The 18,026-nt window shown below is 36.6% G+C and overlaps 1 protein-coding gene across 1 annotated transcript in view; it reads right to left on the minus strand.

Moving 5' to 3' along the window:
* LOC104506545 (rho GTPase-activating protein 15-like) overlaps nucleotides 1–18,026 on the minus strand; it is a 170,591-nt gene that overhangs the window by 132,865 nt on the left and 19,700 nt on the right. The window contains 1 exon segment of the mRNA XM_010147522.1: nucleotides 5,528–5,650. Coding sequence (XP_010145824.1) covers nucleotides 5,528–5,650 — 123 coding nt within the window.

Raw genomic sequence — 18,026 nt, forward strand, 5'->3', positions numbered from 1 at the left:
CCATTCTGGTGAGCTTCAAGTTTTCCCTGAGCCTGACAGAGCTACTTTTTTTGAGTAGCTCTTGCAGGCTGCAGCAAAGCCACTAATTCTGAGCTGCAGAAACCTAGTCTATGGGAGACAATACTTCTGGAAAAGAAACAATTAAAACAAAATCACTAAAGCCACATCCTCACTGAGAATGTCATTGTTTAACTGTTTTTGTTGTACATGGATGAGACGTGGCCACACTTGGAAGGAACTTATACCTCAGTGTTTTTTATTAAAAAAACACAACCAACCAACCAAAAAAAAAACCCCAAGAAAAAAACCAAGGAAAAACATGGCTAATATTCTCATTTCTTGGAGAAAATCTCAAAGTTTGACATGAAAGGAAAAGGTATAGTGGTGTAAAGCCCAATTTTTTTAGAAACATGACTTATGTCTATGTAACCCAGTGCCTTCCAGGAGCAGAGTTAACTCTGATACATCTGGATTTGAACTGCTGAACTACCAGAGCTTTGTATCAACACCTAAGTTGTTTGTTTTCTTTCTGTCTGTTTGAACATCCAGAGGGAAAAAATGGAAAAAGAAGGAAAAGGCAAAATGAGAGAGGAATGTACAGAGAGGGGGAGAGAACAGTGGGCACCACAGTGAATTTTTGGGGGGGGGCAAGAAAAGTGGTTGGAAAGTGCCATACTCTGAAAGGTGATGACTTCTAGCTGCTCAATCTGTAGCGCTGAAATATTAAGTCAGACATTAAAATGATGCTGATCCCAGACTGGGGCTCCAAATAATGCCACGACGCTTTTACAATAAGTGGGGCAGGTCCTCAGCTGACTGAGGTCAGCGAGGTTGTCAATGGAGCTCCCCTGATTTATGGTAGCTGGGAATCTTGCCAGTCCTTTTAACTTGGAGATTTACTATATATCGTTGATCTGTGTGGTCATCAATTTAAAAAAAAATAAAACATTTGTGAACAGTTACTATTAAGTAACATATGAGCCACCAGATTTGTTTCACTTCCTCAGAAAAAGGGAAAATAAGGAGTATTGCAGACACAGGTCTCTTTTAAGAAATAACGGTGTTTTACTGTGGACAAGAGTTCATTTAAACTCAAAGAGGGTGAGTCTGCCTTACTCCTCAAAACAGATCTCCAAAAATAAGATATTTTAAAATTATCTGAATTATTTCTGACCATCATTTCAAAGAAACCACACACACCCCACACCCCCCACCCAAAAAAAACCCCCAAAACCAAAAGAAACACCACTCTGTCCAGTGCTTGGCCATCCACAGGGTTGGGAAACGTCTTTCCAGAAGTCCATGCAGTAGTTAAAGTAAGAAAGAAATACCCTTGTGACCCACTGTCCTTGCAAGTCAAAGGAAACAAATCCTAACTTTCCCTATGGTATTATGGGCACCAGATCACTTCCTAAATTGCTGCATAATCCAAAGGAACTACAGAATACACCATAGGTAGGTCTTAATGTACTCTTTTGGATTTCTCACGAGTGTTACACTCATTACATTGAACCACTGCAAGGTCCGTTGAGATATATGAGACAATAAAGACGTTTTCCCTTGTCTGGAAATGAAATGGTTGGTGATCTCTGCACTGCTATCTGCACAACCACCACCATATGCTGAGCCCTGTTCTATAGGCTATCAAGCCAAATCACAGCTAGTTCCTTTCACTAGCAATTGAGTGGCTTTTATTTTCATCTTGAAACAGTTGTAACCATTCCAATTTTTGTGCTGTTTTGGTTTTTGCGTTAACTTACAAAATAAATGCAATGAAGTTCCTTCAGTGTCTAGCTTCTGGGGAAAAAAAAACCAACCCCTCACCCCCCAAAAATATATTAATTTCTTGCCAACTGAATTTCCCTCATTTCCCACAGTGTCATTTATGTTAAGCTGTTACTCATGATTTTTTTACCATTTACTGAAAGTGTATTTTGTGGTAGCCTATTACCAACACAACCCCATAGCTTTAAAAGTTTAGTTTCACAGAAACATTATTTCTTTTTTTTTTTTTTTTTTATCTAGACCAGAAGGGCTTGGAAATCAGTAAGTCAGCAGGCCAAATCAAGTTGAAGGTTGGCAATTCATTTTGGATAATATTAAATCATGACAAAGCTCAAACACAAAGATCAAAGTTCAATTATAGTCTATAAAGTAGTTTTAGAAGAGAAGATTTATATATTATTTTTCTAGCATATTAGTGCAGATTCTGTAAATTCTGAGAATATTTCAGTACTGAGGAACTGAGGACCCCTGCCCTAGTATATAAATTTGAACACAGTTATTCTTGAAATAACACTGTTAAAACGGCAGACATGGAACGTGCCTCTTTACTATTTTCAGGTTTGCCTGCATGTGTGTACATTTATGAACATTAAAGGTGCATATAGAGACATACATATTACATAAAAATACTGTATAACACATCATCTCAACAGTGATTCAGAATACTTCAAGACCAAAGATATTTTGTGTAATCGTGAGTGAGATGGAAGAAGGACTGGCGATCTTCATCAGAGCTCTCGCTGGAGCATGAAAAGCTCCAGTCACTAGCCCATCAAATGAATGGAGTCAATGTGCTGTTCCCATTCTGGCTTCTTTTATGCAAAGGACTAGAAAGCAAATGGGACAGTGATGACAAAAATAACTTTTTGTCATGTAAAACATTGGCACATCTTCATTTTCAGATCAACACGCAACTAATATTTACGTGTTGGTCTACTGCATTCCCTCATCTGATTATTATCATCCTACATCTTATGATTCTCATTTGTTAACTACTTACTTTATTTACTACGTGGATCTTTGTTACTTCCTACATAAAGAAAGTTTTGTTAAGAGTTAAATGACAATCACATAATTTCCAGATATTCTGATAACACTGTTGGCAGAACAAAGTACCCCAGGAGATCAAACTGCTATTTAATTTTGAAGCCTGTATTCCCAAATTTGGTTAATGCGGAGAAATGTGTCGAGTCTTCTGGCCAAGTGTGTACACATCAGTGACTAACAGAGCACAGAACTGTGTTTAAGTGAACTTACCACCTTAAAATGTATTTACTCATGACTATAATTTACGTGTTAAATTTATTGGAGTTTTGGTTCCAATGTGACATACAATGTAAAAAATCAATATAGATTTGAGAGCTTTATAGTGCCCCTGGCAAATATGAATAGCACTTGATGAAAAGTGAAGGTTTTCACAGTACCTACAGTGCCACTGCATTGGAGTAATTAACACCACACGTTTCACAGATATTTGTATCAATTCTTCACTAGCACACAGAACAGTCCTTTGTCAGAAATGCGGTACCGAGATGTCCTGCAAGGCTTTAGACACACTTTTATTACAAGCTCCTATTTTAAGGGATTTACAATTCTGACAGAAGTATTTCCCTATGGGATAAAAGTTAGTATGCATGTTCTCAGAGCTGAAGGAATTTTTTCTTGTAAAAATTGGTTAACATTTTTTCCCTTAAGAAGCGAGCAAATAAATAGTTTTGAAAGGCTTCTGCAACCATTTAAGTCACCTTTAGAAAAATAAATAGATGCATCTTATAATACAAAATTTGGCAAGCTTTTCATTTTTAATCTGGATGGCTGCATTTTGTGATTTAAAAATATTCTAATGTGAGCCTAAAAATTAACATTTAAAAGTGGTCTCCGTATAAGCAGTGCAACTGCATTTTCATAACATTTTAACAGATTAAGGGATAAACTCTGGTGAATACAATGAAGGAACCTTATCAAATGAGCATTTCACATAGACTTACCGTAGATTGGAATTAAGCCGTGCTAACGAATCCTGCCTCATTTGCATGGCCAAAACCTAATCCTAATGAAACTTCATGGTAGATAACCAACATGTTTTCTTCATGGCAACACTGGTTTGGTAATAAAGCTGTGCCAGGTACCGATTCTGAATTACTATGTCACTAATCATGCATCTTCCTTATCCATGGAAGCCGGTCCCAGGTAGAACCGGGCTATGTTTGTGAATCAAGAGCTTAATGCAACTGTAGCCAAAACCAATTGGCCTGGCTTTCCTAGAGAGATATATTAGAGGATGGATTTGAGTTATGCTAATGAATCTGGATTTGTTAGCAGGGATCACATCTGATCCCTATGTAACACCGCAGGAGGTTCATCAGCTACACTTTATTAAACTAAAAAAAAACCCTCTCAAATCCAGAAATTAAAAGACTATAAATTGCTACTCTATTACTGTAATAACAGAAACAAACTAATATGATGCATTCAAAACCCATCCTCAATCCACAGAGTACTTCGAAGAGGCAAAACCCTCCGATCTATTGAAACCAGGTACTATGAATGTGTAAGGAAGATCCTGAAAGTTTGGTGAGCGTGTGTGTCTGCACACCTCACACACATATATTTATGTATAAATGACTTTTTTAAAATTTTATTTTAGAAGCAGAAGGCCATCGTTAAGGAACATAATGATTTCATATAATGAAGACTTCCTTACAGCAAACAACATTGCGTTGAACATTTCTGCATGTATCTAAAACATAAGAACTTAATTCATAAAATCTTCTCCTTCTCGTCAGACATAGGCCCAGCTGGTGTTTAACTCTTGTGGTTGATTTAGCTTTTTCTGGCTGGGGTCAACCTCTTGGCTCAGGACAGACAAGTTTAATACACACTAGCAACACCCCTCACCATTTTTGACACACCACTGGAAAACTCACACTCCAGAGATTGACAGGGGCTGCTGGCAAAATGCCTCTTTCTAGTCAATTTACATGTGCAGTTGTGGGTTTCACACATAATAATTTGGGAGTGCCTAAATTTTTAAAGCATTATTGCAGACAATATTTGAAAACATGGCTTTGCTTGATTATTAGTGGTCAGACTGCTACTGCCTTCAAGTTAACTACCAGCTTCTTAACAAAACACTCCTTGGATAAACTAACAAATGTATTTTATGAAAGAAACAACTTTCTTCAGGATATGTGAAAGTGATGGCTGACCAACTTAGCAAGAAAGTGGAGTAGGAAAAAAATCACAGATTCAAAGCATTTATTACAACACTGGCACATATTTTAAATTTTTAAAAATGTATTTTGTTGGTGAGTTAGAAAAATAATGAAAGAAGACAACAGAAAGTATCCCAGCCTACCCTAGAAAACAAATTAGTCAGCATAGCATCTGAAGTTCCTGTTTCAGATTCTAAAATACAAAACTACATCAACATTCTTTTCCTGAAAAGAAACGGATTTGTGAAGTATGTTGATTTGCTGTGTGTATGGTGAGTGCCTGTGTTGTGGTGTATTTTCTACCACTTTTACACTAAAGCAGAAAAACTGAAGTAGGTAGGTACCACAGAGATATATACAATAGTATGTCAATATTTTCTTTATAGTTCAGCAGTGTAAGTTTTATGAGATACAGCAACAAAACCACATATAAGAAGTATTTGTCCAATGCCCTTATTCGTTTGACTAAGAATAAAAAATTCATCTGTGAATTTTTACTCTGAAAAAATACATAAGACAAAACACACCTTTAATAAGTCCCTTTTCTTGCAATGTTTTCAAGGAAGGTCTTCGGGAGATGAACTTCTTTAATCTGCTTTTAACTCGGTTTCTGTCATTTGTGTCAGAAGCACTGTAGTTCAGTCTGAAAACTGAAGGAAATAAAAAAAAAAAGCTTCAGGGAAACGATATTTTTATCCTAATAGTAGTTTGCTCAAACAACCGTAGGAAATAATGGCCACAACCACCCTAGTAAAATCATGCGGTAGGTCAACAGTGTAGCTGGTTGGACAGTACAAGACGTCTGATTAATACTTTTGTGAATAAACACGATGAGTTCACTCTGCTGGTTATTCACAGAGTTGTATTATTTACTGCCCATAAGTATTTGGATGGCGACCAGTTTACTCATGAAATGTTCACGAATCCCACAAGTTTCACATGGATGATTTTTCAACTGAAACTCTGGACTCTAAGTGTGCTATGCACTATTGGCTATATACTACTTGTTATGAGAAAGGATGGATGGTTACACCACTAGTGAAGGACTGAATTCTCTTGCCAAGACGGATTAAGCGTTATATATATATTTAAAGCAGTTATAGAAAACATGGCTATGTGCCATGAAATGTGTGCAAGATGCATTAATTTACAGAAAGAAAAGTATTCCCGTCCTAATGATTATATTTCATTATATTTAGGCATTTACCAAACTGAGAAACATTTTCAGCTCAATTTATTCCTGCTCTGTGTCAAAAAGACATAGAACCCAGCTGCAGAAAATCCCCTGGAGGAAGTTTCAAAGGCATAAATTTAACTTTTTCTCTTCTGAGGTGCTTACAGGGCATGATCATAACTATCAAAACAGGCATTATTAGCAGGAGAAACTCTGGATGGATGTTATAGAAGCCACAGTGATGCCATGGAAAGACTTCCTCCAAAGGTTTCTCTGAACACAGATATTTGAAGTTTTTTAAGAAGTCACCTAAGCTTCATCACCATTGAATAACCCTTTTCCTGTGTCCTGGGCTCTCTCACACTGCCCATTCTCCCAAATGCTAAGCAGGAAAATGGGACAGCCAGAGCTGTACAGACTTCCCTGGCAAGGACCCCCAGCTGAGAGAGGAGTGGCTTCTGCTTTCTGAGGAAAGAATAGCTTTCCATCTTCTCTTGAAAATAGACAAACAAAGAAATAAATAAATCCACTAAAACACAGTATTCTGCACAAGCTGAACTTGCAGAAGTTGGTCCATTGTCCCTCCAACAGAATTTTTAAATAGTACCCTGGATAGCTTAGCTGTAGTTAAGAGAGTTGCTCCCTAATCTCCCCCTCCAGCATGAATCTCCCCTGTAATGCAGTGATCTTTACATAGGGAAACCAAAGGGTAAGAGGGAAAATTATCATTAATATAAAAATTATCATTAATATTATTGGGCTATTCTATAGCATGACGTTTTGCATAAGTTATAACCAGCATCAGAATATTTAAAGGTGAACGGTTATAAAACAATGGCAAGCTAAAATAACTGGTTAAGCAACAGTAACAACCCTGGAATACTGTGGCTTACATTACAAATCTGATTTTAACAGCCAAACTTATAAAATGGTTTACGCTTTGCTGTTGTCAAGGGAGAAAAACTTGCCAAATTGTTCATTTTAAGTAAATAGAACATAGCCAATTAAGGAAAGCAATATTTAAACACATGCCTACGATGATCAGAGCATACTTTGCTTCTGATTTCACTACTGATTTTAACAGAAGAGTGCTCCATTTTCCCACAGCACTAAAATGACCCCACACATACTTCCACAAACTAGTAATCACACAGGACAAATAAAAGGACACTTTACTGGAAAATACACAGCCTGGTACAATAATCCATCACTTATGAAAAATAGAATTCACATTTTTTAATGGTAGCATTCTTGGAGTGATGTATCACAGAATATAAAGATTAGCATTCAGTCGATAGTTGGGGGGTTTTTAACATTATAGTGGAGGACTTTTTGTTCGAAACAGCAATCCTTGGCAGGGACAATCCAAAATTCCAAGTCACTTGGCTGTGCTATAAAAAGAACAACAAATGGATGTTTCTAATTCTGCGTCTTAATGCTACTTTGAAACAGTGAATTGTTTTTAGTTTGAGGACTCTCTTGTTGCTCAGGGTCGTTCTATCCATAGTGATTCATGTTTAGGTTTGCTTTTTCCTGACTTCGAGTGAAGCTTCCCCAGTACAAATGATGCAGGAGCGAAAACGTCTCCGAAGTCACTTAAGATCCCTGCCACATTTCCCATTTTGAGGGACTCTGAGGTGTTTTATGCCCACTCAAACTATCTGCTTAGCTCTAAGTATACACCAGATTTGTTAAGATATTTTAACTGAAGTGGACGTCATCACGCTATGAATGGTAGGGTAGGAGATCTATGACTTGACAGCAGGGTAAAGGTTACCCTGTTTGTTTAGAAATATGCATTAACCCAACTGGACATTTTATACCTGAAACAATTACAGTCTTAAAACTACATCTAGAGGTAGGAATAATTACTGTCATGGATACTTTTGTATGTTTTATGTCAAACTGTATAGCGCATAGCTAAAAAGAACATCAAAGTTAACTTTTATGAAATTCTTATTTTATTCTATTAAAAATGTATGAGTCACCAGAGGAAGATTCCAAGCCTCCCAAAAATTCATGGGTTTAGATGTTCCAAAACCAAGCTTAGCCAGAAATATTCCTGTTGAGATCTCATTTAGAAATATCCCTTCTCTTTCCAAACCATTCTTCTTGCGATATCCCCACATTAAAATGACTTTGCTATTATATTTGCAAATAAAATGAGAACCACTTCTTACTTCCAGGAGAGGGAAAAAACCCACAAACAACCCACAAACGTAATCCTAAAACTGTAAATCCACAATAAATATTTTTTGGAGTACTTTCTTTTTGAATTTCAGGTTGGGAATTTGGCCAGAAGAATCCTCCATGAAAGAGATATGACAAATGGTGACATAAAAAAGGTGGAAAACAGTTCCATACAGAACTAAAGTAAGATACTTAAGGATCTGAGTATACAATAATAGCAAATAAAATCTAATTCTCATTCTAGGGTGTGTTCCCTGGCATAAACTGCATAGCTGTGCCACTCAATTCATTGTACTGAATAAACCTGTATCTTTGATTTCCAAAGATACTCACACTGACATATCCACATAAATGCTTCAAAACCAACATGGAGCAGAAGGATAATTCTCCTCTTTTTTGCAAAGACTCTTCAATTAAGTATGTTTTATATTGCACTAAGACCTTCTGAGACAGAAAAAGGAAACACATGCTTGCCCTTGTTGGGCCAGGACCTTTTACAGTACACGTAGAAGGGAACCCAACAGAGGTCAATATTACTCTAAATTTCTTCTGCTATGGCAAGTGGCTGCAAGGACACTTCAGTCCAGCAGTAAAAACTTAACCTGAATATTGGCTGACTTTCACATTTGGCTGGAAATAAAGCTGGACCCTCAGATCTAGAAAAGCATTTCTGATGACTTTGTTTACTTTATTAGTTCTCTATTTGTCCCACAGGTGGGACAGGTATTAATGGACTTGTGAAAGTAATGGCATGATAATTTGCTCAAAAATCAAGCTGTATTAAAACACAACGCCTTATCACATCAGGGGACTGTAATACAGGTTGATTAAAAAATAAAATAGTATAAACACATCATTAGGCATAAAAGAACACATCTTTGGCCCTTAATGTTGGATAACAATGTAATAACATCAAGTGAATTAAGAAGGATAACTATATACTAAATTCTCTGCAAAAATTTGCACCAAGAAAAAACTGACCTGTTTTTTTTTTGGCCTATATAAATCCTCTGAATACCTATTCAACACCAAAACTCTAGGGTTAATATTCCTAATAACATAGAAAAAAACCAGGAGTATCATGCAAAACCACAAAATATTGTTGGTACAAGAGCTCTTACACAAGAAGACAGGTGGAAAGAAAGAATAAATGCATTACCACAAAATCAAAGTTTTGAAGAAATAGTACCATGAGAGTCAATGGAATTTTTGCGAGATACAGATGAAGAATTACTTGCCACAATTTAATGCACTAAATTGCATATATGGTTCAATGAGAGTAAACATAATTTAAACAGGACTGAGCAGTGGCTAACGTATTTGCAAGGTGAAGTTACAAAAGCTTTCTCTGCATTTTGGCAAGGCCACAACTAAAAGAACCAGGCAAGGCTCTAACCTTTCCCAGGGCAAGGATCTGAATTTTTATGTGATTACCTTCTGTGAATTTAGTCATGTACATAGACGATATATTTCTAGCAGAATGTTTTTCCTGGGTGTGATGTTCTGGGCCGAGCCTGAATCATTCAGAAAGTAAAATGTTTTAATATGTTCTAAACAGCTCCATATTTTATTGGCAAGATTTTATGTCTCCATATAACATGATCTCACATTCCTTCCAAAGCCTTTTATTTCACTTTTAATTTACAAAACATTTATACATAATCCCAAGGGTTTACCTATGATTAATTCCTGCCAGGTACAGTATATCTGGACACTTCTAACATGTGGAAATCATTGGTTTTTGAAGAACTATCCATTAATGACTTTCTGAACTGTGACAATGGATATTGACATTGCTTGTCAGACTAAAGAAATATTGATTGTCTCACATCATGTGTATAGCAAAACCAATTTCTTCCAAGTACCTCTCCCTAACTGAAATACATTATTATGGTGCCTATCTCTTTATTATAACACCCAAAATTATCGTATGTAATTCATTTGGATGGAAAGGGCTCATACAGAATGAAGAGCAGCAGTGGGAATAGATAAGACATTAAGACTTTCAAAGAGCTTTATATTAGCACCTTCTCTTCCATTGGCTTTGTACTGCAGGGGAAAAAAAAAACCAACCTCCTAGTCTGTACCATGTGATTTTTTTAAAATACTCTTGAGAACTTCAGAATTTCAGGAAGTGTTCAGAAATCGAGATGACTTGTAGCATAACGATAACACCCAGAAACTGAGATTTAATAATTCTTTTACAAGGAATACTAAAAGTGACCAGCTTGACCATTCAAAATACAGAATATATGGATCAAAATCCTAGCTGCAACTTTCTTAAGATGTATATGAACAAGCCCATGGACTTAAATGTGATCTCTTACATCTTAAACTAATTTTTTAAGTGCTTCACAAGCTCATATGCAGAGTCCTCAGCAGCATCTTTCAGGACTGAATCAAAGCTGCAATGGCAAAAGGGGAAGCAGAATTAAGTCTTTATGAGTTTGGATAATGAAAGTGCCAGTCTAACAGCAGAACTACCACATATGTGTGAAAATATTAATTTAAAGGAATTAATTAGTTAATTAATTTCAAGTAATGAGAATGCTTAATTGCCGAGTGTCTCATCCTTCTGAAGAAAAGTATCTTAACATGCAGAGGCGTATGCCTAAATTACAGGAGACACCTAATTTAAAAGTATATAATGACTCATGACTTTAAGTTTTAATTTCTTTGGAACTCAAAATTCAACATTTTTTTCAGATTTTTTTTTTTTTTTACCTGCAACAGATGTGAAACTACTGCTAGTCCTTTAAAGAAGGAGCAACATGCATTATCACCTGTATAAATGGTCAGTTTTTCAATCAGCACCAAAGTTTTGAGAATGACAAAACCAAGTCCCTGCAGCCTTCCTTTCCTTTGTGATGCTCTGAGGTAGAGTCAATAAAGCCTGCTCACTAAGGATGAATTCATTTCGCCTGCTTTATTCAGCAAAAGACTTTTATCAGTCATACTATTTTATCCCTTAGGAAATACCTGGGCAGATCTCATGAGTTATTCTTACCCTATAATTACTATATCTTTTTTGGTAATAGGTAAAATGAGAGATGGAAACATGGTCTGCTTAAAGGCATTACAAAAATGATTGTTGGGGAAAATGCAGGAATCAGGTATTACGCCTAATCCCTATGTTTATGACAAGCTTTAAAATTATGGGGTTTGTGACTGCAGAGCACAGACCCAAGAACTGCTGCATCAGGTAACAAAATGGGTATCACTGGCCAGGAGATGCTAGGAAGGGTTTGTTTGCATGGGCACCAAAGGACCTGAAGTCATTCAGGTTTATGGTCTTAAAATATATATTTGCCACAAGTCTATGTGCATTTACAAACGTTTATGAAGCAAACTTAGAAACAAACAATAGGAAAAAGAAAAGAGGGATTATATAGCACAAATAACTTTTCTGTAATATGACAGCCTAACAACTTAAGTGCTCAGAAGTGTCATTACACTTTGCGAATTCTGTGTGCATTAGCAGTAAAGATTCAATAAAATGACTATATAATTAATATTTTGCATCGTGCTCTGATGCATATAAACTTTTAAAAAATTTTGTTCTCCACTAATAATGAAGGGAAGTAAATGAATAGTGTATTAAGTACCACTACACACTTACATTGTGAAACAAACTGGCACTCCCCACAAGGCTTTTCTTTTTCTATTTAAGTGTACCATAAATATTTAGAAAAGTAAAGCAATATTTCTGAGTATGCATTGGTTTTGTAAAGGGACATCATACTAAACTAACCTGATATCTTTCTTTAATAAAATAAATGTTTCCTTTTAGGAAGGGAAAAGGCAATGGACCGATTCTATCTGGACCTCAGTTATATACTTTACATGATGCCAAATGGGAAATTATTAGTTAAACTACAGAAGATGGAGAGAGCTAAAACAATAACTGTGAAGTGACTAAATAAGGTATTAAAATGAGCTTTGCTGAAAGGAGGACTACTGTATTGAAGGAAAGTTACCAGTGCAAGCCCTTAAATATCTTGGAACTGATCTTTGTGTTTTCATTAATGACCTCACCAGAAAAAGTAGGAGCATTCAAAAAATACTCAGTGACTCAAGGCTGGGAAGCATCATCAGTTCAGAAAAGAATCAGGTTATCAGACAAAATCTTAGTGACTGAGACTGGAAGCTGGAGAAACCAGATTAAACCTAATACTATCCAATGCATGGTCAAAGAAGGTTTAATATAAAGCCTGGACCCTCGTGTGTGTGTGAGAGGGGACTTCATGCCAAGAAAGGTGCAGGCAGCGGCCATGAGAAGTAGCAGGAGAATGGGCTGCTCAGCTTTTGAAAGCAGATGGGAAGCTTGGCATGTTTGGCCAGCTAGAAAATGGCTGAGAAAGGCTGTGATTGTTCTCTATGAATTTGCTGGTGGGGGTGGGAAAAGGAGCAGGAGACGAGAGGAGGACAGCAGGGAGGGAGAAGAGCCGTTTAAACTGAAGAACAATGTTGGCACAAGAATAAATGAGTATAAACTGGCTATAATATGAAGTTCTAAAACACCCTTTCAAAGAAGTCGTGGTGGCAAATAAAACTAAAAGGATTTAAGATGAAGTTTAATAAATTTACGAAAGGGGACACAGAACATGGTACCTTGTGACAGGAGGGACTGGACTAGATCACCCAGGACACGCCAAGCCTTTCTTTCCACAATTTTTTTTTTTTTTTTTTTTTGCATTGTCACAATATTAAAATGCTATTATACACACTTAACTTGAATACAAAAACCACAATCCCAGAAATCAATGAGTTCATTTTATTCATACAGTATGACCAATTTAGGTTCATCTAATGTAAAACATGTGGGACTTGAATGAAATCTGCTGCAGCACACAGACTATTCAGGCTCTAGGAAGAGAGAGTACAGCGTGCTTGGGAAGAGGAAACTGGTCTCTCCGAGTCCATGTCAGGGATTAGGACTCTTGACACAGTTTCTTTGAAAAAAGCTGCAGTCTTTTATCCCTCTTGCATTGGGGAGGGCAGTTTTGTATGAGCACAGATCACTGAGGACTCATCACTCTCAAGCCTCTTTTGGTAGCTGCTTTCTGTAAATCTACAGGTAAACCATGACCTAACTACAGATGAATATGGGCAAAAGTCAGCAGCATAATGGAGATTTTTTTACATTGAGTGTATTTCTCTCCTTTGAGAGGGTTGCTAAAATTCCCAGGAAAATACTTAATAACTTGGATTGTCTAACACACAGGAGTTGAAGAGTAGCCCTGCCCTTCACAATCTGGGTGACCCAGTGCTGCCCATTTCCAGTACTTTCAGCCATACAGTCTCATCCTACTCATAAAATATTGTAGTTAAAGAGGAAAAGAACCACGAAATACTTGATTAAATTAATGGCATTTGAAGTTGATGTATATAATATAAAAAGAAAAACAAACAAACAAACAAAAAACCCAAAACAAAACCGTGCAATTAAAGGTTGAGGAAGACAGAGCAAGGAACTGAAGGCTACTTCCAGATCAAGTTGAACAAATAATTTACAAGAAATAATGCATTGAGGGGTTTTTAGTACATGGAGTTCTGTTTGTTTTCTTTTGTTGTGGAATATATGTCAATAACTTTCAAGTCTTCAAGCTTACCTCCTGACTCAATTAGTCTAAAAAAACCTTTTCAACCTTTTGCAAATAATATGAATATTCATATTTTACATTAAATTCCTCAGACAAAAGGACAAGAAAAGTACAGTTTCTTTTTCTACCAGGAGCACCCTATAGACTGTTATGCCAAAAGAAAACTCTTCTGAGTGGCTGGGTACTGCCAGCCATGTGTACACTTTTAAATTTAAAACCTACGTATAATTCTGCCTTATGCTTTGGAATACTAATTATATGTAAAGAACAAGGGAGACTTGGCATTGCTGTATTTATATCACCCTTATTAAGAGTCATACAAATGATTCATATATTTAAATTTAGACATAGACTTGGATACCTTGAATCTTTTATTCAGATCCAATCTTATGGGACCTTTTCAGAAAGAATATCATACCAAAGTATTTTCTTTATACTGGGACTCTTATCAATTATATTTTGTACTTCTAAATTTAAAAAGTAAATTATTTTAAAAAATAATTATATTTCCATTGCACTCAACCTCCAATTATATTCATAACCTTATATTTTTTGACCCATGACGAACTTCTAATGCTTCTCATACAATAAAGGATAGAATTATTTCATAGTGCAGAAATTATGAAAACCAACATGTTAAAATTGTTTAATTCCAATGAGAAATGATAGTGACATTCATCTGTATATTTGTTGTTTCAAACCACAAGTTCCAGTATACTTTTTGCTTTTAATTCAGTAAGTTTAGTACTTTCCTGTGAATGTAGATGTGGTATTTTATGAAGGAGAAAGGCACAGCCATTATCTTTAAAGTAATCAAAACTATCTAGCCAAAGATCTGAAATCCATCTGCTGTACTCTGTTTATATGTTGACTCTACTTTATCAAATTATCTCTACCTCAATTAAATCATTAGAGTAACTATAACTGAACAATAGATCACCCATGAGCTCATTTTAAAAAAGAATAAGTCAACAGGTTTAGGAATCCCGTTTACTTCTTACCTGAAGTGAAAGTTCTGGTAATAATCTCCCACATTGATATTCACATAAACGTAAACCTTAGACAAAGTGACCTTTACTGCCATCAACTTAATTTAATCTTTCTATATAAATGATTTCTGTATGCGAAAACACAATCTGTTTTCAAACTTTTCAGCAGTTAGAGCTCTGTGCTTACAAGGAAATGCCAGAGTTGCACTGCGAGGACACAGGACAGACTTCCACTAAAGGTGCTTTAGGATCTGCACACAATCAGCTTAAAAATGGAAGCCGATCAAATGGAGGCTATAGCTTTTGCATGAGCCTACCCTATGGATGCTGTTAGTGGGAGAAGGTGTCTTCGAGATATGCTATGGGGCACCCTCTTTCTTAGGCTGAGACCCTGTAATTACAGGAGGAAAAGGAAAACCCAGAATGAAGCTGATGGTATATTTAGCCACGTATTATAACAGTTTACATTGTAAATTTGACTGCTATCTAAGGCTTTGATTCCAGTGTGTGTCTTAACTCAGGTGTGGGGTTTTCTTATCATTGACTTGATCAGAACTCAGGTCATACGGTTCAGTTGTGTAACAGCAGATAAAAACTGTACATTGCCCACTCTCTCCCTGCTGTTACCAATCACAGCTTTGGCCAAGGCACAAGGTGGTCTGGGAGCATGTCTTCTGGCTTTCTGCAGCACCCACCCACTCTCCCTAAATCTAATGGTTGCTCCTTCTCATCACAGAGGCTGCATGTGGGCAAGATATGGGTTGGTATGGTTGAGACGTGAGTGCAAAGAGGACACACCGAGGTGGTCAGCTGAAGGCATGAATAACTGGGACGCCAGAAATGAGCATGTCCTGCACTGCTGGTGCAATGAGTTTTGTGCAGCAGGTAGCTGGGACCCCAAGTCTGCCTGGCCCTGCCTACGGGGAGACCTCCAGAGACATCGCAGAGCGTGCAACGACATTTAGCACTTCATCCAATCTCCAGAACAGCTGCACAGGAACAGGCTGCCTGAGCAGGCAAATAAGTACTATATATCATGATTTTTTCCTGAAATAAAATCAAGCCAGCCATCACAACAACTTGAGACACTTCAATCAGCTGCATGTGGGGTTTGCATGGGTACATTGACCCTATGTTTGACCAGCCGTGGTTAAAATTCAGACAAAATGTTAAAAAGATACAATAGAAGACTGTTTTAGCTTTAAAATTAATGTTCCAGCTGACAAACTGCACAGGGACTTAACCTACTTTAGAACATATTTAATAGCATAATTTAGTCTCTTAAAAGAAAAGCAAAATAACTAATGATGGACAAATTTAGAGGTCGAATTTAGTTCAGATAAACATTCAAAAGTTCAGATGTTTAACCAAACCTTATCTTGTCTGTGAAAAGCCTCAACCGAAGAGCTCTATCAAATATAAGCAAAGCACAGAAGATTGTGGAAACTTTTCCTTACAGAAGGCAAACTTTTATCAGGAACCAGCACCTTATTGCAGCACTCACGTGTTAGGCAGTTAAGCATCAAAGCAAAAGCAAAACATTTTCAGAAAACTGCTTCATGGAAGTAGTAATATTTGGATGAAATCCAATACAGAGAAAAGAAAATAATATTAAGGGAAAAGATAATACAAATGCAATTAGACTATCAACCAATAAAACTTAATCTATGCTTGATAGCTGAAACCTTCCCAGCTTAGAGAGAATAAGGAAACTGGAGATCAGAGGACTGCCTTTTGAAGTCTTGCTGTCCAGATCCTGGGGACCATTATCTAGCTGAGCATTTTAAAGACATTATGAATATACTGTCACAGAATTTGAAAGCTTTATTATTATGAATGACCTGTAACTGGAGCAGGGACAGCTACAGATGAATTCCAAAAAAACCAATTGTTTGAAAAGGTGAATTCTGCTAAGTTAGGTTTGTGGACTAAAACCTGTAAAATAAAAACATGTTTTCAAAGAACATCTTCACTGTGGTTTATAACTCTATAAGTATAGTTATATAGTACATATACATATTTTACTATATATATGGTCTATATAAGTAGTATAACTCTACTGGATCCTCTCCATCTTCACATTCACCAATTACAAATGATTTTTAAAAAAATGTATCAGATGAGATTACCATCATTTGTCTGGTATTGTTTCTCATGCAGCAGAAAATATCTGTAACAGTACCCCAGAGGAAAACAAAATTCAGGAAAATGATGCAGCAAACCAATGGTGTTTCAATTTCTTTCTCTTTCCTCATGTCACCACCTTGACTCCTTTCTTAAGCATGTCCCTCAGCTTTTCTTCTGTCTCCATCCCTTAAGCCACTTGGGCAATAAACAGCCATTTCTTTTAAATGTGCTGTTTGAAAAGAGTTGCTCAGTTATATACAAATATTACTTATCCATATAAATTAAACACCTCTAAAAATTAATTACAAAAACTGTTATCACATGTAGGAACACATTTTATATGCTACAAAAAGGCTTAAGGCAGCCTTACTCTTTGCTTTTCATGGAGAATGCATTGCTTGCAAAAGATGAAAGGACACCAGGATCTACATGTTCTGGTTGTTTACAATTTATCTCTAAAAAAGTGGCCATGAAACAGATAAATACAATCCCTGAGCTGTATCAGGTGATCCATTTCCATATGGGAGAGTGAATTCCACTTCACATGGCCGTGGGAAGACCATATCTCGAATATACCTGTGCAAAAAATTACAGACTAAAAGTGGGGCAGGTTCAGAAAAGGGCTCTTTTAGATGATCAGGAAAAAGAGCAGCAGCCTATCATAGGAAAGACCATTACAAATCTTGTCTGGCTTAGTCTACCAAAGCAAGCAGAAGGAATAAGACTGCTGTCTGTAACTCTATTTGGGCTGGTACACCTGAGACAGAAAGGAGCTGCTGAAAATAAAGAGCTAGCTAAATACTCACACAAGAACACATTTCTCCCACAAGTCCATTTAGGCTGAAAATTAGAAAGCTTTCAGCCTGAAAACTAAGTTTTAAACATTCTTCCAGCATGAGCTGAGGGGCAAAAGCATTACTACTGAATTTCATTAATTATGAAA

Source organism: Eurypyga helias, unplaced genomic scaffold (genome assembly GCF_000690775.1).
Source record: "Eurypyga helias isolate BGI_N326 unplaced genomic scaffold, ASM69077v1 scaffold3372, whole genome shotgun sequence".
Taxonomy (NCBI): Eukaryota; Metazoa; Chordata; class Aves; order Eurypygiformes; family Eurypygidae; genus Eurypyga; species Eurypyga helias.